At 37.7% G+C, this 22,030-nt stretch overlaps 3 protein-coding genes and 1 long non-coding RNA gene across 21 annotated transcripts in view; 2 read left to right on the forward strand and 2 right to left on the reverse strand.

Moving 5' to 3' along the window:
- Positions 1 to 22,030, reverse strand: part of LOC309511318 (NACHT, LRR and PYD domains-containing protein 3-like) — a 249,257-nt gene that overhangs the window by 46,507 nt on the left and 180,720 nt on the right. The window lies entirely within an intron of this gene.
- Positions 1 to 22,030, reverse strand: part of LOC309511419 (uncharacterized protein) — a 120,630-nt gene that overhangs the window by 4,011 nt on the left and 94,589 nt on the right. The window lies entirely within an intron of this gene.
- On the forward strand, positions 5,802 to 16,932 carry LOC309511447. Its single transcript, XR_014210629.1, has 3 exons — positions 5,802 to 6,942; positions 7,924 to 8,097; positions 16,025 to 16,932. It is a non-coding gene; the product is annotated as an uncharacterized lncRNA (long non-coding RNA).
- On the forward strand, positions 8,672 to 14,809 carry LOC309511334 (piggyBac transposable element-derived protein 4-like). 6 transcript variants are annotated; one of them, XM_082186506.1, is made up of 7 exons: positions 8,672 to 9,749; positions 10,076 to 10,174; positions 10,436 to 10,573; positions 10,829 to 10,966; positions 11,651 to 11,788; positions 12,016 to 13,149; positions 13,249 to 14,809. In XM_082186506.1, exons 1-7 carry the CDS (start codon positions 9,580 to 9,582, stop codon positions 13,682 to 13,684), a joined length of 2,253 nt encoding a protein of 750 aa, XP_082042632.1. In that variant the 5' UTR covers positions 8,672 to 9,579; the 3' UTR covers positions 13,685 to 14,809. The 6 variants fall into 6 exon arrangements, with proteins under 6 accessions (XP_082042632.1, XP_082042635.1, XP_082042634.1 ...); XM_082186509.1 differs by lacking the exon at positions 11,651 to 11,788; XM_082186508.1 differs by lacking the exon at positions 10,436 to 10,573.

A 22,030-nucleotide genomic window follows, 5' to 3' on the forward strand; every position in this document is an offset into this window, starting at 1 on the left:
TCTAAAACAATCTCGTACTTTACTGTTCTTCTGTGTTACTTTTGAGTTCTCCTGTTGAAACGGATTCTGTACAATTATGAAAAGATTAGTCATACAGTTTAGCTTCGGTTTGAAAGAGAAAAAAATCCAAGCTCATGATGTATTATAAACAGTGTTGGGAAGGATACTTTCAAAATGTATTCCGTTACAAAATACAGAATACATGCCCAAAAATGTAATTTGTAACGTATTCCGTTACGTTGTTCAATCTGAGTAATGTATTCTGAATACTTGGATTACTTCCACATTGAATTGCATTTTATAAGTGTCGGCCATCAAATCCTGCTTAACCTTTTAACCAGCGCCCCTATTTTTGAGAATTTTCTGAAAATGACATACTCAAATACAAATGTCTGTAGCTCTTAAACCCTATGGTCCACATTCATAACTCTGATCTTTTTTTAAACTAGACACTTGAAACTTTGTTACCCAAGAGTCATTATAACTCAAAGTAGCATAGGAACAGAGTTAACTTCACTTAGGGAAAAATTGATCAGACTTTTATGTTAAAGGCCTGAAAACACCATAAAGATAAAATTGAATGTCTGACCATGTTTTGATTCAAATTTGAGGATGATACTCCCAAAAATGTAGTTTCTGTAAGCTTTTATTGGTAACGCTTTAGATTACAGCCCGGAAAGTACTGCGTAATTAAAATGAAAGTACAGTGTAACTTTTGGTAATTACAGTGTACCTATAAAGTACTTACGTGTAAGTATAGGGGAACAATACGTAAAGTCTTGGGAATAAAGGTGTAACAACCAGGAAAACACTGCGTAATTAAAACGAAATTACAGTGTAACTTTCGGTAATTACAGTGTACCTATAAAGTACGTACGTGTAAGTATAGGGGAATAATATGTAAAGTTTTGGGAATAAAGGGGTAACAACCAGGAAAATAACAAATTATTTAGGCAAAATATTTAGACTGTAAGTATTCCATGTAGTTACAGGGTAAGTATGACATTGCGGGCTGTAAATTAAAGTGGTGCTTCTTACCCTCTTGTTTCATGTAGTTACAGGGTAAGTACAATAAAAACACATGTACACACACACAATCTGATATCACTCGGAAAATTTTATTTGAAAAACAACTTATTTCAAAACGGATTTACAGCACTTCGTTTCTCTTGCTTGGTTTCCTCCTCCTCTTGTTCCTTCCCAGCAGGCACACAACGTCATATGACGTTGATATTCGGTTGAATTTTGGTTGCGACGTCGGATGACTAAAATCCAACATCAACTCAACGTCTAATGTCAACGTTAAGCTGACGTCCAATACCGACGTCAGCTGACGTTGATATTTTGTTGTTTTTAGGTTGTGTTGTAAAGTTACCAAAATCCAACGTCTCTTTGACGTCATAATGGTAACGTCCACACAACGTCAAATTCTAACATCATTAGACGTAGAAGTTTTGTTGGTTTTAGGTTGTGGTATTTACTAACCAAAATACAACGTCAAGCCAACGTCTCAAGACAACGTCATATTTACGTCAAACACTGACATTCAGTCGTGAGGTATGGTGACCAAAACTCAACGTCACCTTGACGTCATAATGTTGACGTCCACACAACGTCAAATTCTAACACCATTAGACGTTGATATTTTGTTGGTTTTAGGTTGTGGTATTAACTAACCAAAATACAACGTCAAGCCAACGCCGCAAGACAACGTCATATTTACGTCAAACACTGACATTTAGTCGTGAGGTATGGTGACCAAACCCCAACGTCACCTTGACGTCATAATGTTGACGTCCACACAACGTCAAATTCTAACACCATTAGACGTTGATATTTTGTTGGTTTTAGGTTGTGGTATTAACTAACCAAAATACAACGTCAAGCCAACGTCTCCTAACAACGTCATATTTGCGTCAAACACTGACATTCAGTCGTGAGGTATGGTGACCAAACCCCAACGTCACCTTGACGTCATAATGTTGACGTCCACACAACGTCAAATTCTAACACCATTAGACGTTGATATTTTGTTGGTTTTAGGTTGTGGTATTTACTAACCAAAATACAACGTCAAGCCAACGTCTCCTGACAACGTCATATTTACGTCAAACACTGACATTCAGTCGTGAGGTATAGTGACCAAAACTCAACGTCACCTTGACGTCATAATGTTGACGTCCACACAACGTCAAATTCTAACACCATTAGACGTTGATATTTTGTTGGTTTTAAGTTGTGGTATTAACTAACCAAAATACAACGTCAAGCCAACGTCTCAAGACAACGTCATATTTACGTCAAACACTGACATTTAGTCGTGAGGTATGGTGACCAAACCCCAACGTCACCTTGACGTCATAATGTTGACGTCCACACAACGTCAAATTCTAACACCATTAGACGTTGATATTTTGTTGGTTTTAGGTTGTGGTATTAACTAACCAAAATACAACGTCAAGCCAACGTCTCCTAACAACGTCATATTTGCGTCAAACACTGACATTCAGTCGTGAGGTATGGTGACCAAACCCCAACGTCACCTTGACGTCATAATGTTGACGTCCACACAACGTCAAATTCTAACACCATTAGACGGTGATATTTTGTTGGTTTTAGGTTGTGGTATTTACTAACCAAAATACAACGTCAAGCCAACGTCTCCTGACAACGTCATATTTACGTCAAACACTGACATTCAGTCGTGAGGTATAGTGACCAAAACTCAACGTCTTCTTGACGTCATAATGTTGACGTCCACACAACGTCAAATTCTAACACCATTAGACGTTGATATTTTGTTGGTTTTAAGTTGTGGTATTAACTAACCAAAATACAACGTCAAGCCAACGTCTCAAGACAACGTCATATTTACGTCAAACACTGACATTTAGTCGTGAGGTATGGTGACCAAACCCCAACGTCACCTTGACGTCATAATGTTGACATCCACACAACGTCAAATTCTAACACCATTAGACGTTGATATTTTGTTGGTTTTAGGTTGTGGTATTAACTAACCAAAATACAACGTCAAGCCAACGTCTCCTGACAACGTCATATTTACGTCAAACACTGACATTCAGTCGTGAGTTATGGTGACCAAACCCCAACGTAGTCTTAACGTCATAATGTTGACGTCCACACAACGTCAAATTCTAACACCATTAGACGTTGATATTTTGTTGGTTTTAGGTTGTGGTATTAACTAACCAAAATACAACGTCAAGCCAACGTCTCAAGACAACGTCATATTTACGTCAAACACTGACATTTAGTCGTGAGGTATGGTGACCAAACCCCAACGTCACCTTGACGTCATAATGTTGACGTCCACACAACGTCAAATTCTAACACCATTAGACGTTGATATTTTGTTGGTTCTAGGTTGTGGTATTAACTAACCAAAATACAACGTCAAGCCAACGTCTCCTAACAACGTCATATTTGCGTCAAACACTGACATTCAGTCGTGAGGTATGGTGACCAAACCCCAACGTCACTTTAACGTCATAATGTCGACGTCCGCACAACGTCAAATTTTAACATCATTGGACGTTGATATTTTGTTGGTTTTAGGTTGTGGTATTTACTAACCAAAATACAACGTCAAGCCAACGTCTCCTGACAACGTCATATTAGCGTCAAACACTGACATTTAGTCGTGAGGTATGGTGACCAAACCCCAACGCCACCTTAACGTCATAATGCTGACGTCCACATAACGTCAAATTGTAACATCATTACACGTTGATATTTTGTTGGTTTTAGGTTGTGGTATTTACTAACCAAAATACAACGTCAAGCCAACGTCTCCTAACAACGTCATAGTTGCGTCAAACACTGACATTTAGTTGTGAGGTATGGTGACCAAACCCCAACGTCACCTTAACGTCATGGGGCCCTATTTTAACGATCTGAAACGCAAGTGTCAAAGCGCAAGTAACTTTGTGGGCGGGTCTTGGCGCTGTTGCTATTTTCCCGGCGGGATAAATGACTCTTGCGCCTGGCGCAAATCTAAAAGGGGTTGGTCTGAAGTAGCTTCATTATTCATTGGTGTGGTTTGGGCGTAACGTGAAATAAACCAATCAGAGCGACATCTCACATTCCCTTTAAGAGCAGGCGCGCTTGTTCTAAAGCGGATTCCTATTATAACGGCGGATTTGCCAGGCGCATGACAGGAGCGGTTCAAGGCCGAGGAGACCGACGTTCTCGTCAGGGACGTTGGGGATGGAGAAACACACCCAAATTAACTTCGGTTAAACAGGCGTATGATAATTTGGGTAAATGTGTAAGCTAGATGTATGCTTTTATAATAAAATGTCTATCTATCTATCAATCTATATATCTATCTATCGTAATAATGTATGATTTGCAAAAATGATAACTGCTGCATCTGTGTGTAGATGAGAGAATCAAAGTGTATGTGCGTTGTGCACACGCTACATTGTTTAAGGCCAAGCATGCGCCCTTAAAATAGCATATGAATAACATGCGCAACGCGCCACTGACTTTAAACTGGGTTTTTTTCGGTCAGTGGCGCAATTGTTTTCTAAACCTGTAAAATAGCATGAGGGAACGTTTGCGCCGGAACACGCCTCCTCTTTGCGCTGAACCGCCCCGGGGAGCGCAAGTGTATTTCTTAGTTAACCGACGTGCATCTGTGGAGGGAAAAGTCCGCTTTGCGCGGGTGCAAATTAGGAATGATACATGCGTCGGTGTACAAAGTCAGTTGCGCTGGGTGCAAGATAGGGCCCATAATGTTGATGTCCGCACAACGTCAAATTCTAACATCATTAGACGTTGATATTTAGTTGGTTTTAGGTTGTGGTATTAACTAACCAAAATACAACGTCAAGCCAACGTCTCCTGACAACGTCATATTAGCGTCAAACACTGACATTTAGTTGTGAGGTATGGTGACCAAACCCCAACGCCACCTTAACGTCATAATGTTGACGTCCACACAACGTCAAATTCTAACATCATTAGACGTTGATGTTTTGTTGGTTTTAGGTTGTGGTATTAACTAACCAAAATACAACGTCAAGCCAACGTCTCCTGACAACGTTATATTTACGTCAAACACTGACATTTAGTCGTGAGGTATGGTGACCAAACCCCAACGTCACCTTAACGTCATAATGTTGACGTCCGCACAACGTCAAATTCTAACATCATTAGACGTTGATATTTTGTTGGTTTTAGGTTGTGGTTATTAACTAACCAAAATACAACGTCAAGCCAACGTCTCCAAACAACTTCATATTCACGTCAAACACTGACATTTCGTCATGAGGTATGGTGACCAAAACCCAACGTCTCCTAAACAACAATGTTAACATCCACACAACATGAAATTCTAACATCATTAGACACTGATATTTTGGGGGGTTTTAAGTTGTGTTGTAAAGTAACAAATATTCAACATCTTTCCAATGTCAACATCTGCTAATTCTAACATACGCCTAGATATTTTCTTGGTTTTAAGTTGTGTTGTAAAATCCAACATTGTGCCAATGTCTCAAGCTAACGTCATATTGATGTCAAATACTAAATGTGAATGAATGTGTTGTTGGGTCACAATCTCACTTCTAAATTGTCGTGAGGTATGGTGGTCTAAACCCAGCTATGAGACAATATTAACATCTAGGCAAACAACATTCCATTATTAGATGTTGTTGTTTTGTTGACTGCACATCATGGTTACTAACCAAAACACAAACGTCAGCATGCTAATGTATATACATCTAGAATAGGATACAGGCAACATTAGACAAATTTGAAACGATTTCAGTTATGGTGTTGGGTAAGATAAATCAATGTCTCAAATACCCCAACTTCAAGCTTCCTGTAAGCATGGCTCTTTATTTTATTTAAGGTGATAGTTCAGATTATCCATAGATTTTCTGGTCCATGCAAGTGTAATAGATCAAGTTGACCCAGTGTGTTCCCTGTCAGAAGAACAAGCTCGACTTCACCAGGAGTGTGCTGATCTAAAATGAATGAACTACCTGCAAGCAAGCAACTGAAAGACTGTTGTGCGCACAACAACACACATTGGTTCGGGATTTATTAATGGTTTATACTTATTTCTACAATTATATAATGAATCCTAAACCACCTTGTGTTGTTTTGCATTTTTTTATATAAATATATCAGCTGGGTTGCTGCTCAAAATTATGTTGTTTGCAGGTGTATACACTATATTCATTTTGGAGCAGCACACTCCCAGTAAGGTGTTCATTCTCACAAGAGAAAATGGTTCAAATTGGGATGATCTACATTATGGAACAGCAAATACACTGTGTGGGTGAAATGTTTAAGTTGTGCCTTTTGGTAATGATCAAAATCTCCTAAGTCACAATACAGCAGTTTGTCAGCGACTAATGAATACAGGTAGTGACAGTAATCAAATCTGTATAGCATACGTCAACCACCTGACAAAAGTTTTAGCTGTTTTATCAGGGCTACTTATCAGGTGAGTTGGACCTCATGGCACTGAAATTTTGGTTATAGCGTTTATAACACATGGCCTTAATTTGGATTCCATGAGACACAGACATACATTGCACCCATAATTTATTTATCAGGTTGTGCTTCATAACAGTGCAGCTGTCAGACAAACGCAGTAATTATTATTAGTATACAATAATGATGATAATATGAACAACAATAATAATAAAATCAATTTAGCCTATTGACGTGTGTAAAAACAAATTGTACTGTAGAATGTTGCAGGTAACCCAAGAAATTTGAAAGTAATTCCTAACCAATCACAGTTAGGCATCAATTTGAAAATAATTCCTAACCAATCACAGTTAGGCATCAAAGACCTCACGTTTCCTCTCCAGCTGTTGTACTGGCGGGCTGGGCACTGCACACACAGTGCACACATTTCAACATCCTGACACACCTGCTGTGGACGATGAGTGAACAGAGGTAAGGAAAATATAAATAGATATTGGTGTTTATTTGTTTTTTTTTTCCTCGTTTTTTTTTCTCTGTGAGGCAGCAATGGATTTTTGTGAACTGGCGCGATTCTCCACCTACTATTTAACTACCAGAGTAGGCCTACCTTCAATAATGTAGTTAAAAGTGACTTAAATATAATAACTATATATAATGTAGTACAAGTAGTGATAGGAATGTCGCCTCAGCGCACATTTTTCTGACTGAACTGCACGTGCGCCGGCTGTCCGGTTCGCTGGGGGTACCGCTGTTGTTGAGGGAGTCGGGGAAACGTGACTAGCACGTGAAATAAATGCATTTATTTATATCATTTTTACGGAGCCCTCCACATGACACGCATAATAGTGGCCATAGCTGTCCTTTGCCGTGGATTCTAGATCTAGAAAAAATAATATCTATTGCAATTGTTCTAACATTAAGACTGTTGTGTACACATAAATACTGAGTGTTTATTCATATCGTAGCCTTAAAAAATGTCATGTGGTGCGACCGTGATTTATCATTTTATTTCCTTTAACATGCTTAACAATTTATTTTTTTACGAGTTCTGGTAACACTTTACAATACGGGTGCACTAATATGCATTAATTCATGCACAGATAATCATGAGTTAATGTATGACACAATTATTACTGCATCAGCAACTAATATGGAGTCTAAATGATTAATACTGTAGATGAATTAATATATGAATAGTAATTAATTAAATCTGTCATAATGTATTAATTCCATAATAATATATTTTATTAACTAATAGTGTCAATTAATGTGTTCATTACCACAATGGGTCAAAGCTAATGATTTGCAAAGGTATCATTATGTGTCCATTAACTAATTGTTAAGTAATATGTCATAGTAAAATCCATAGTGTGGATGTCAAAACCAAAATGACAAATTACAATTAGTTAATCATTTGTCTTAAGCTGTAAATTTACTCTCTGATTTTTGTAGCCCCCCGGCAAATTCAGAAGCCCATCTCAGAAAAGCAGACCAGACCACCTTCTCAGGGAGGACCATTTCTCCAAACAAAACAAAGTTGAAGATCAGGTTCACCTGTTGATCAGCAATCTACGCAAAGTCAACCAACACATGGGAAACATTCCCCGTACTCAATCCCAGAAGCAAGTAAGTATGTAGTAGTAGTTGTGTGTGTATGTGTGTGTAGAAATGTCAAATCATTTGAATGGGTTAGTGTTAAAAACTTAGACCCACTTAAGGGCCCATGTCATCCTCAGTTATAATATAAGGGAAAAAGATGATTTGTGCATTTTACTTTTGCTTTCAAATTGGCGCCAATAGCTTGAATGGTGGGTTCATTATTGATCTTAATGTAAAACAAAATAATACAGTACAATGACAAACTTGCTTAAATAGGCGCTTTTACATTTCGTTTTCAAACCTAAATCTTCCGTCATCATCTCGTCAGTCAGCTCCTCACTAACGCTGCATTGAGCAGACAATTTCAGGTTTTAAGTGTAGCGTCTGTTCTCTAACTTTTCCTCACAACACCCTCCCCCTGTCGGTGATTGGTTGGAACACTATTTGTTTTTGTTTTGAGTGTTTGGTGAAACCATTTGTTTTTGTGTGCAGATCTCAGAGCCTAGGCTGCCTACAGAGACGCGTTTTTTTGACGGCATGCTTATGGGGCGGGCAGCTAGCGGATCGTTAGAAAAAAAAAAAAAAAAAAATTTGGGCCTGAAATCACTGATACCACCTTTAACCCCTTACCCGTCAGGGATCACTGGTGATCCCGGATTTTATATTGTTTACATTGATCGCGTGTTTACAGTATACTTTTGTGAAGTAATAAGGTTAACCAATACATTGTTTGAAAGATACAACACTGTATATTCGTCTCGTTATAAGCATTATACAATCAAGATAACTTTGCAACCGTTTTTTGTTATTCTGTATCAACATAAACAATGTGATACAACTATGAAGAGGAGGGGGGGTCCTTACCTTTTTTGTGTTGTGGAAATGTAATGCTTGGCAGAATAATGATGACATCGATCTTTTTACCATGGGAAGAGTCCAGTGTATGATGTCCATGGTAAAAATTTGTCCAAAAAAATGCAAACTGTTAAAAATATCCATAGAACTTCTATTGTTTACATCCTGAAATTTGCTAATCACGAGGGCGTTGTCCTGTTTATTCGACGAATTCTCCACATCTAGCGCATTATTCAATGAAACATAACATATCAGAGTATTTAGTAGAGTGTCTGGAAATGAATGAGATCGGCCCAGAAGATGTCCGATGAAAACTGGCCATGTAATTTTAGAAAGGATTGAAGGATGACAGGCGCTTTTGGTGACGTGTGATCATGCATAATGCTAATATGTGTGGTAAAAAATAAACCAATAGCAATGGGAAACTTTTGTGTTGTCATCCAATGTGAAGCCTATGCCATAACGAATACGCCCATGTGCGGATTTGCATAATCTCGCGTTTATAACAGTGTTCCTTTGTGTGCGCAACCATTTGCTTCCTGCAAATTTACGCACTCGCGCTTCTCGTGACGCACAGAGGTTGTCCTGACTCCTGCTACTGCTACTGCTACACCTGCTCTCTCGCGCTCGCTCCGTTTACATTCGCCTGCTGCAATGGGTTCACGTCGGGGACAGAAGTTCTTTTCTCCTGCTGCTGCATTGGAAGAACTTCTACGAAGCAGTGATGAAGCAAACGGGGAATATTCAGAAGAGAGTTCTGTATCCAGCGTCGACTCGGAAGAGGAGGATATGTTTTTAGAAGGTCTCGATCCAGTTTTAGATCGGTAAGTGTCTAAACATTTTAGTGAGTTTGTGTTACATTGCTTTTTAGTTTAGATTTTCTGCACTATTGCCGCTTATAAGTACGTTACATTGAAATGCAGTGAAATTCCATTGTTATTCAAGCGCTGAATTAGAAGAAACCCTGTACAACATTGAACATATTACTAACTTTATGTAACGTTAGCTATATAACGTTAGGCTATTGCTTTGTATGTAGAACGCAAGACGAAGTTCAAACAACTTTTCAGAGAAGAAAATGTAATTATATGTGTGTAAGATAATCAGTTCTGTTAGGTGTATTTCTAATCCTTTTTGTGTAATTCAACAGTGACGAAACTTCAGACGATGAGAGGGTACCAGAGGCCTCTGGACAACATGCAAAGCGTCCATGTGTGGCTGCAACATCTTCAGCTGCCTCCACTTTGTGGTAAGCAAATAATGTTTAGTGAGATACAAATAAAAATAAAGCATTTTAGGGCATTATTATTGTCTTATTACAGTGTGCATTATTTGCTGGTAGTGTAAATGTGCAATCAGGGCAGCAATATAGTGGGTATGGAGCTAAATTTCTGTATGTTGTGAATGATCATTTGAATTTCATGTTTGAAAATGCAGTATGTATGTATTTATGTGTAAGATAATCAGTTCTGTTAGGAGTGTTTCTAATCCTTTTTGTGTAATTCAACAGTGATGAAACTTCAGACGATGAGAGGGTACCAGAGGCCTCTGGACAACATGCAAAGCGTCCATGTGTGGCTGCAGCATCTTCAGCCTCCAGAAGTTCAAGAGGAAAGAGCGGAACAAAGAGACAGCCCAGCACTTTGTGGTAAGTAAAGTAATGTTTAGTGAGAGAAAAAATAGCATTTTAGGGCATTATTATTGTCTGATTACAGTCTGCATTGTTAGCTGGTAGTGTAAATGTGCAATCAGGGCAGCAATATAGTGGGTATGGAGGTACATTGCTGTATGTTGTGAATGATCATTTGAATTTCATGTTTGAAAATGCAATATGTATGTATTTATGTGTAAGATAATCAGTTCTGTTAGGTGTGTTTCTAATCCTTTTTGTGTAATTCAACAGTGACAGAACTTCAGATGATGAGAGGGTACCAGAGGCCTCTGGACAACATGCAAAGCGTCCATGTGTGGCTGCAACATCTTCAGCCTCCAGAAGTTCAAGAGGAAAGAGCGGAAGAAAGAGACAGCCCAGCACTTTGTGGTAAGTAAATAATGTGAAGCAAGTAAAGTAATGTTTAGTGAGAGAAAAAATAGCATTTTAGGGCATTATTATTGTCTGATTACAGTCTGCATTGTTAGCTGGTAGTGTAAATGTGCAATCAGGGCAGCAGTAGAGTGGGTGTAGAGGTAGATTGCTGTATGTGAATGATCCTTTGAATATAAAATCTATAAGCTGCTAGTGTAAATGTGCAATCAGGGCAGCAGTAGAGTGGGTGTAGAGGTAGATTGCTGTATGTGAATGATCCTTTGAATATAAAATCTATAAGCTGCTAGTGTAAATGTGCAATCAGGGCAGCAGTAGAGTGGGTGTAGAGGTAGATTGCTGTATGTGAATGATCCTTTGAATATAAAATCTATAAGCTGGCAGTGTAAATGTGCAATCAGGGCATCAGTAGAGTCAGTGTAGAGGTAGATTGCTGTATGTGAATGATCCTTTGAATATAAAATCTATAAGCTGCTAGTGTAAATGTGCAATCAGGGCAGCAGTAGAGTGGGTGTAGAGGTAGATTGCTGTATGTGAATGATCCTTTGAATATAAATTGTGTATGAATATGAATGATTGTTTGAATGTCAGATTTGAAAAGGCAATAATATGCATGTATTTATGTGTAAGATAATCAGTTCTGTTAGGTGTGTTTCTAATCCGTTTTGTGTAATTCAACAGTGATGAAACTTCAGATGATGACTGGGAACCAGAGGCCTCTGGACAACATGCAAAGCGTCCATGTGTGGCTGCAACATCTTCAGCCTCCAGAAGTTCAAGAGGAAAGAGCAGAAGAAAGAGACAGCCCAGCACTTTGTGGTAAGCAAATAATGTTGACGTGCATGACTCTTGAGAAAATAAAATGATATGTTAGGGCATCATTATTGTCTGACTGCAGTCTGCATTATTAGCTGGTGGTGTAAATGTTCAATAATGTTAGCAATATATTGGGTATGAAGGTAGATTGCTGTATGTGACTGGTCATTTGATTTTGAAAATAAAATGTGTATATATCTAAATTTCTTTTCCTGTTTGTTATTCAATAGTGATGGCAATTCAGATGATTCACCCAGCACTTCAGGGACAGGATGGTGTAGTAACATGGACAGCACAGAACCTCCTGAAATCATCTTTAGGCCTCTTCATGCTGTTGGAGCAAAGCTTATAAAAACAGCTTTGTACAGTCCTCTGCAGCTGTTCCAGCTGTTCTTTTCAAGTGCGTTGCTACAGACACTGATTGCTAACACCAATGCCTATGGATCAATGCACCAGATGGTCGATGGAAAGCCATGGAAAGATATAACCATGAAAGACATGATGTCATACCTGGCACTCGTTATTTACATGGGATTTGTGAAACTGCCTTCATTGACGGACTACTGGAGGAAGTCTACACTCTACAGTCTGCCCGCGCCATCTGAAATGATGTCAGGGAGGAAGTTTACTCATGTTTCCAACTCTATCCATCTGAGTGATCCTAAAGCTGATGCTGAGAATGAGAAGAAAAAAGGATCACCAGCCTATGATCGACTCTGCAAAATCAAGCCTATGTATGATGTCATCAGGGAAGCAAGCAAGGCCTATTTCCATCCCAATCAGCAAATTTCAGTTGACGAAAGGATGGTGGCATCGAAAGCCAGATCTGGACTGAAACAGTACATGAAAAGTAAACCTACCAGGTGGGGATATAAACTATTTGTACTGGCTGATTCACTTGTCGGCTATACTTGGGACTTCTTTGTATACGAGGGCAAGTCTACAGCTAATAAAGTCACAGAGAATGGAATGAGCTATGATGCAGTCATGGCACTGGTAAATGATAAGGTGTTGGGAACTGGTTACAAGTTATTTGTGGACAACTTTTATACCAGTCCAACCCTCTTCAAAGATCTCCTGAGCAAAAGGATTTATGCTTGTGGTACCATCAGACCAAACAGAAAAGGCTTTCCAAAAACAACGCTGAACAAGATGCCCAAGAAAGCACCTCGTGGCACCATACGCTGGATAAGGGATGACAGCGTGTTGTTTGTGGAGTGGAAGGACACAAGGGAAGTGTTGGTAGCTTCCACCTTCCACCAAGCCTTCACTGGTGACACTGTGAAAAGAAAGGTCAGAGGGATTGACGGTTCTTGGTCACTCATGGAGGTCTCCATTCCAGCTGCTGTGAAGGACTACAATAGGTTAGTATATTATATTATATTATATTATATTATATTATATTATATTATATTATAATTGTTTGGTTTACTAAATGTACACATTTTTACTTCTTTTTCCAGGTACATGGGTGGAGTGGATCACTCTGATGCACTTATTGGATACTACAATGTCCTTCACAAGACCAAGAAGTGGTATCGGACATTCTTTTATCACTTTGTGGACATTGCAGTGGTGAATGCTTTCATTCTGCACCAGGATTTGGCAAAGGCTAAAAACCAGAAGCCAATGTCTCAAAAAGCATTCCGGGAGACACTGATTTTGGAGCTGGCAGGACATCCCACCAAAAGCAAGGTGCTTGACCCTCCTCCTCATACTTTTTGTGGGTGTCACAGTCCTGTGCACATCACCAATGACAGCAGGGCAGGTAGACGCAAATGTAAGGTGTGCCACCGGAATTCTCCTGTGAAGTGTCTCAACTGTGATGTAGCTTTCTGCTACCTCCCTAAAAGGAACTGCTTTATGGAGTATCATGCACAGAACAACCTCCTAGTGTGACTTTAGTCCAAAGAATGATAGCAATTTTGCAATAGGGACTGTGAGAGTATATGTCCCGGGTGGACAAGTGGGCTTGACATACCGTCCTTACCTGTGGTGAAACTCTCCTCTTTGCGCTGGACACTTCATCTTTCACACTGCTAGTGTGAATGACAACCCCCTGTGACTTTTTAGTCCAATGCAGAATGGCTATTTTGCAATAGGGATTCTGAGTATATGTACCGGGTGAACGATCTACCGGCTAATTGACCAACCATCAACAGAACAGCACTGCCGAACTGTGCAATACTTTGTAAATAGTACATTTGTTTATTTATTTTATTTAAAACATTTTTTTTTAGTTTTTTTTTTTAGATGTTTAGCAGTGTGTTGATTGCTAATAACTAAGAAACTGTTGTTTGTAACTATATACAGATGTATAAATAAAAAACTTTTTATTTGCTAAATAATGTGTCATTCTTAACCATTAAATTGATGGTAGTGAAAGACTTTCTTATATATACTTTTTATAAACAAGTTGCCAAGTGTCACTTTAGGGTACTTTTGGAGCCTTTTCCAAAAATGCACATAAATGTATTTTTATAAACATTTAGGATGTAAACAATACACCAGAGAAAGTATACATGTTGTGCTTTGTCATAATGTAATAAGAAAATATATTGAAATGATCAAACAAACTTGTTATAGCTCATGGTAAAAGTTGGTTACCAAGTGTCCCTTTGGAGACTCCAAGTGGCCTTTTTGGGTAGGTGCCTAGACATGCGCTGAAATAATTGCTTGTAAAAAAATCATTTTTGCTTGTATGAACTTCAAATTTGAAACATACATTGTTAAGAACTATAGCTTTAGATTCCTTGTGTTTCCAGGCCTGTATATTTTTTCCTTAAGCTATTTTTTTTTTCATAAACATTTATTATACAAAAAAAAAATATTGTCCATTGTTTTTGAGCTTATTTATCTCTCTAATAGTAATTGCTAGAGCAATTCTGAGTATTTCATAGTAAACTGTCAAGTGTCAGCTTTTAAATGATATCTTGGTTTTGTGTGTAGTCAGAAGGACTCATTAGCAACAACCATTTGATTATGGGTATGTCATTTTGCACTCGATTGCCAAAAATGGGGGCGACTGGTAAGGGGTTTTTAAGTGTAAAATACAGATTACAGATACACTATTTTTATTCACATTTTTTTAAGCGATTTCTTTTATATGTGAAAAATTCGGTAATAGCCTATAATTACAGAATTAAGAAGTTACAATCTAAAATAAGGCTGTTTAATTTATAGATAATTTTTTTTTACTTTTTAAATTAATTTTCAGATTATTTATTTAAATATGAATTCATATCTTAGTATATCAGATTGGTATCGGTCGATGCCAGTCTGAATTTTCTTGATGAGAGTTCATCTCAAATTTGGGAAGATCACGATTATGATCATGGATCGTGATTGTTTCTTATAAGATCGTGATATGAAATTTTTGTAAGATCCCCCACTCCTACTCTAACTGTTGTTTTTACATTCATTCTGATGTCTTTTAAATGTTCATTTAGCTTAAGACACTCTGCAAAAACACTTAGGCTTTGCACCTGTACATTCACATTTTTCTGCTTAGAATGTCTGATCGCTATTTGTGAACAGCATCAAAAGTTAAAATTTCTCTCTTTTGATGAGTTACAGCATGTACATGCAAGAATGTTACATGTGTATGGCCCTTAAAGCTAGGGTAGAAATTTTTTCCAGAAACTGGTTGAAAGTGTGTTCCTCTCTTGGTAGAGATATATATATATATATATATATACATATATAGGATGTCCTACCTGTTTGTCAATATAGACATTTGCATACCTCTACGCAACTTGTTTGCAAAAACAAACATGTCATCAGCGTGTTCATTGTGCAGAGAAAGTGAGAATAGATACCAAACATTAGCAGTTCCTCTTGAACCAACAAGTGAAAAAGGTTTTATAAAAAAAAAAAAAACTTATGACATTATATTATTGCAAAATGTTTTTTTTTTTTTTTACTTTTTTTCATTATTCACATTCATTATTATTGTTATGTCTCACCAGTGAATAAGACATGAGGTAATCTAAAAGCGTTGCACTTTCCTCCACCAACTCTGTCTCTCCTCCTGGCTCTTTGCAGAGGAGGCATGGCTTTGGAGACACTCTGAAGGGAGGGTGGGATCGTATGCTTTCAAAGCTAGCTTGCTATTGCTAGCCTCTGTGAAATTTCCTACCCTAGCATTAAGACTGTTCGCAATATTTATTGTTTTAATGCTTACTGTAGTGCATCATATCCTATATTCCCCATACATTTTAATTTTCTATTTCTTTTCAGAGAGTGTCCAGAGGACTTCAAAGGACACGGAGGCAAACATTGGAGCGGTTGTCGCCTTATGTTTAAAATATGCCCCAGACAGGGTGGGCGGAGATGGCAGGAAAAACATTTGTACGATTTTAGAATAAGGATAATGTTAAATATAAATGGTTATTGTTGAAATTCTTCTGTTAAAATTTATCTAATAAACAACATTTGTGGATTCCAGTTTCACTAAGATTTTTAAGTTACTTTTCTGTTTGCTCTTGTCTTAAGATAAATACTTTTGGGTTGTCTCGCATTGGATCTTGCCCTCTGTTCGATCTTGTTGTTACATGAAGTTTCTTTGTATGTTGATTTTTATTTTACAACGAAAACCTGGCTTTGCCAATGCCAATGCCAACAAAATAACCATATATTTCTTTAAGTTGGAATTTGACAGCTGATGTTGTGATTTGAATGATATCTGGCCCAACATGTGAGTTTGATGTCTAGCTTAACATTGGGTTCTGACGTCAAACTGATTTCCATTTTCAACCAAAATGCAATGTCCAACATGGGAGGTTTACCCAACATCTAGTTGACGTCATAACCCAACGTCAGACTGACGTTTACTTTCAATGTTGGACAGACATTGCATTTTGGTTGAAAATGATAATCAGGTTGACGTCATAACTCAACGTTAGATTGATGTCTACATCAAACGTTGGATAGACGTTGCATTTTGATTGAAAATGAAAATCGGGTTAACGTCATAACCCAACGTCAGTCTGATGTCAATATCCAACGTAGGAAAGACGTTGCATTTTGGTTGAAAATGAAAATCGGGTTGACGTCATAACCCAACGTCAGTCTGACGTCAATATCCAACGTAGGAAAGACGTTGCATTTTGGTTGAAAATGAAAATCGGGTTGACGTCATAACCCAACGTCAGACTGACGTCAGTATCCAACGTTGGAAAGACGTTGCATTTTGATTGAAAATTAAAATCGGGTTGACGTCATAACCCAACGTCAGTCTGACGTCAATATCCAACGTAGGAAAGACGTTGCATTTTGGTTGAAAATGAAAATTGGGTTGACGTCATAACCCAACGTCAGTCTGACGTCAGTATCCAACGTTGGAAAGACGTTGCATTTTGATTGAAAATGAAAATCGGGTTGACGTCATAACCCAACGTCAGTCTGACGTCAATATCCAACGTAGGAAAGACGTTGCATTTTGGTTGAAAATGAAAATCGGGTTGACGTCATAACCCAACGTCAGTCTGACGTCAGTATCCAACGTTGGAAAGACGTTGCATTTTGATTGAAAATGAAAATCGGGTTGACGTCATAACCCAACGTCAGTCTGACGTCAATATCCAACGTAGGAAAGACGTTGCATTTTGGTTGAAAATGAAAATTGGGTTGACGTCATAACCCAACGTCAGTCTGACGTCAATATCCAACGTTGAACAGACGTTGCATTTTGATTGAAAATGAAAATCGGGTTGACGTCATAACCAAACGTCAGACTGACGTCAACTTCCAACGTTGGACAGACGTTGGATATTGACGTCAGACTGACGTTGGGTTATGACGTCAACCCGATTTTCATTTTCAATCAAAATGCAACGTTTGGGTCCAACGTCAATCTAACGTCATATTGACGTCCGGTGCCTGCTGGGTTTTCTTCTTTTTCTTTCTTTCCACTGATGAATCTTAAGAAGGAATCCCATGACATGTCTCTTGCTATTCTTTATTATGTGTTAAAAGAAAATACAGTACAGAAATGTCCTCACCATTTACTCATCTTTTACCCTCATGTCATCCGAGATGTATACAAATTTCCTTCTTCAGATTAACACAAACAAAAGTTTTTAGAAAAATAAATAATCTCTGTAAATTCATAGGCCTATAATGCAAGCTCATGTGTTCCTAAAAGTTGACAACAGCACATACAACAATAACTACAGTAATCCATACGACCCCAATGGATGAATCAATGTCTTCTGAAGTGAAATGATAAGCGTTTGTAAGAAAAATACCAAATATTTAAAAAAAATTAAACTGTAGACTATCGCTTCCGACCAACTGTCACCTGCGCGTTAATGAGAGGGTTGAGTAAGTTTACGCTTGAAAATTTAAAGCTTGACGTAAGCGCACCGAAAAACCGAGTGTCGAATTATTATTAGTTTTTTTTAATGTTTTTATTATTGCTCACAACAAAATACAAACAATAACAGATAATACTAATGAAAAACAAACCATGCAGAAGAACAGAGACACCAGTTCTCCCGTGAGTTTCACATCAAACTCCCGTGAGAATGCAATGAACGCTTAAAGCTTCACAAAACGCGAAGCCATTCAAGCCGACCCTGTGAAGCCGACTCTCATGCACTCGCTGGTGACAGTTGGTCGGTAGCGAAAAGATGAGTAAATTATGAGAACATTTCTGGGTGTACTGTATTTTCTTTTAATACATAATACAGAATAGAAAAAGACTCCTTCTTAAGATTACACTGTAAATGATTTCTGTTGTTTTCACAGCATTATACTGTTTTTCTCAACAGTTTCTTGTTGTATAACCTATGTACAGTATGTTACTGTAGATTTTGTTGCTTTAACAGTATTATTTAACAGTTATGTACTGTGCACACAGTTGACAGTATGTTACTGTAGATTTTCAATGCATTCTGGGAAATTATTAGTTACTGTAAATCTAAGTACAGCAGTGCAAATTGACCGCGAAAAACACCACACACAATTCCACAAGTAAAATTGCTAGCCTACTAACGTTATCCTTACATAAAACATTTTCAGGACTGGGTGACCATTAACAGTCTTAATTTCTGTCAGTGGGGGGTGCACGAGAGCGCATTTGAATGAGTTTTTCTGTTGTGTCAGTGCATCGTGTAGACCTGTCGTTTCTGCCGACCTGGAACTTCGTCATATGGTAAGTAATACATCTTAATATTTGTATGCATGGATTATAGCTAATAACTTTAAAATTATTTAGAGAGTAGCTGACCAGGATTTAGATATTTAATTTAATTTATTCTCAACATTTTACTATAAGCTGTGTACAATATGATAGGCTACTCTAGGTTTCAATGTAGTTTGGGACATTGGGACATGATACTGTAAATTTAAATACAGTAGTAGTACGAAATGACCGCGAAAAATAACCACAAGATGCCGTTTTATGAATAACTCTTCAGTTCCCTGAGTAACGTTGAGAGCGCAGGCCTTTGCATCGCGTCGCTGTGTCTGTCGGCGAAGTTTTCGCCATAAATATCTGGTTAGTGATGAATCTTTATATTTTTTTTTTATGCAAACTAAATAGTAGCAGGTTAATGTTAGTTTATAAGAACTGCCCGCGGATTATGTTCTATAACGCCTGTAACGCGGATTTCCTTCATGTTGATAGCTATAGCCTACTTGATTAATAAATGTAATTTTCAGTGGTGGACGAAGTACACATACCATGTACTTGAGTTAAAGTAAAGATACTCAAGGTAAAATATTACTCAAGTAAAAGTAGAAGTGCTGCCTTTAAACATTCACTTGAGTAAAAGTACAAAAGTATTTGCCTTCAAATGTACTTAAGTATCCAAGTACTATGATTTTTTTTATGGCTATAATGTCCTATTATAATTTTTGTCACAAGACTCTTGCTTAACTCAGTCTACGTGAAGACTCTAATGTCACTCCTGGCACATCAATCTATTAATAAAATGACATTAATTAGTCTATATATATATATATATATTATTATTTTTTTTTTTATTGAATTGAATATTTTTTGTGTGTTTAATTTTGGACGGAAGGGGACTGTTTCCATAAGGTATAATACATTTACAGTATTTACTTTATATTTTTCACGAGCGTCTATGGTCATAATTATAAACATCCTAATGTTATGATACATTCACATAAACCTGCACAATGCCATTAAATAAATATATACACACACACACACACACACACACATATATATTCTACGTTATGGGAGCAGCCAATTTCCCTCCCAAATTAAACACCAAAACGTATTAATGCAGTGTTTCTGCTACTCCCCAGAAAAAAAATGCTATTATATGCAAGTAATTTTAGTGTCAACGTAATAATAAGCAATGTTCATTATGCGTCAATATTTACCGATAATTGCTGCAATAATAGCTGCTGCTCTCTGCCCCGCTTAAAATCATTGGCAACGCGAATTGTTTGGAACTATTGATAGCTACACGAATCACATGACCGCGCGGCGGTGAGATCACAGTAGGCTTGTTCGACTTGAAACGGCACACTGCACAGACCAGTCGGTGAATGACATTAAAATACCGCGAGAGCGATTAGAGAGTAGACGGCTCTGTATGCTTTTCAATCGCTCTCGCGATTTCGCTCTATACTTTGATGTCATAAACTGATTGATCTGTGCAGCGCCGGTTCAAGTCGAACAAGCCGTGTGTGTCGCAACCTCTTATATACTGTCTATGGTCGCAACTCTCATATTTAACGGCTCGCGCTTAGTAGATACAGCCAAGGCAAGTTCAAAACAAAGCGCGCACGTTGTAGGCTACTGTGATTGGTGGCTCGTTTGACCAGTTAAGTTTTTATCCACTCATAAATTAAAAGGAACGACTGATTTTGAAAATGTAGTAGAGTAAAAAGTAAGATATTTGACTTTGAAATGTAGTGGAGTTAAAGTAAAAGTCTTCCCAAATTTAAATACTTCAGTAAAGTACAGATACGCAAAAAAGCTACTTAAGTACAGTAACGAATTACATTTACTTCGTTACTGTCCACCACTGGTAATTTTATAAACATAGATTGCATTTGTAGCCTCTTATAAGGTCAGAATGATCTAATAATTGTGTTATTTACCATTTTAAGTCGGTGGAAGCGCCTGCGCGTTCATTATTTTATATATCATACGGTTGGGAATTGAAAATCGATCAATGTATCCTGAAATTGGATACCCAAGGTTAGGATTCGGATTCTTGTTATAAAATTAAAGTTTCGATTCCTCTTATTGATTTATTCGCGATTATTTTTGTCTAAATCAGAATTTTCTTTTACACGTCTGTGAGGACCTGACCTGGCGATCTGCCAGGACCTTGTGCAGTTACCTCAGTCTATGTTCATTCATACACTTTTGTTATAAATTGATTTCTATTAGTAACACCAATGGCTTTTTATTTTGCACAAGTGATGGTTTAGAGCTTATCCCCTATTGTGATGTGACTTATTACAGGTGATGCGACATATTGTGATCACTCTTGATTCAGTTAGAAAATATTTTAATTATTTTTGTGTTTACAGGTGTCAGGCTGCAGGGTAGATGAAGTAGGAGGCAAACTCGAAGATGAAGTATTCCAAGGTTTTAATTCTCAAATATAACAGATAAACAAAAAACAGGGAGCGTGTGCTCAGAACAGGGACCTAACATTAAACAAACAAACATTGACCAACAAGTGAGGAGTGAACAGAAGGAACTTAAATACACAGACAGATGAACACAAGACAGGTGATGCAGATGATGATGATAACGAACAGGTGGGTAATGAAGGGAGTGAGTTCAGATGTGGCAACAAGGAGGATTCTGGGAACTGTAGTGAAGACGAAGACAGGACGATGACAGATGGTGAATGTGACAACAGGTTTCTTGTCAGGATAAATCCTGAAAATTCGAAATGAACATCACAGTTCCAGGTGAGCAGAAAGAGTTGTTCGGAGGAAGACCATGGCCTTGAATCCACACGTTGCATCTTACATCAGGGACTTTGCAGAATATGATTGGCAAAATCATTAAGGTAAGAGTAATATTAGGGATGTGCAGCGGAGCCCATATCTGTAGAAATGATTTGTGTCTGAATCTGTATTTAGAAAAATCCAAAAAGGGTGGAAATGACTTAAACCATACATTTTTCAAATTGATAGTCTGTTTTAAAATGTAATTATGTTCCCTTCACAGTTTCCATTTAACAAATATGCCTTGTATAAGTCAAATAATTTGTATTTTTATATTATAATTGTAACATCTCT

The sequence above is a fragment of the Leuciscus leuciscus genome (assembly GCF_965113295.1).
Source record: "Leuciscus leuciscus genome assembly, chromosome: 12".
NCBI lineage: Eukaryota > Metazoa > Chordata > Actinopteri > Cypriniformes > Leuciscidae > Leuciscus > Leuciscus leuciscus.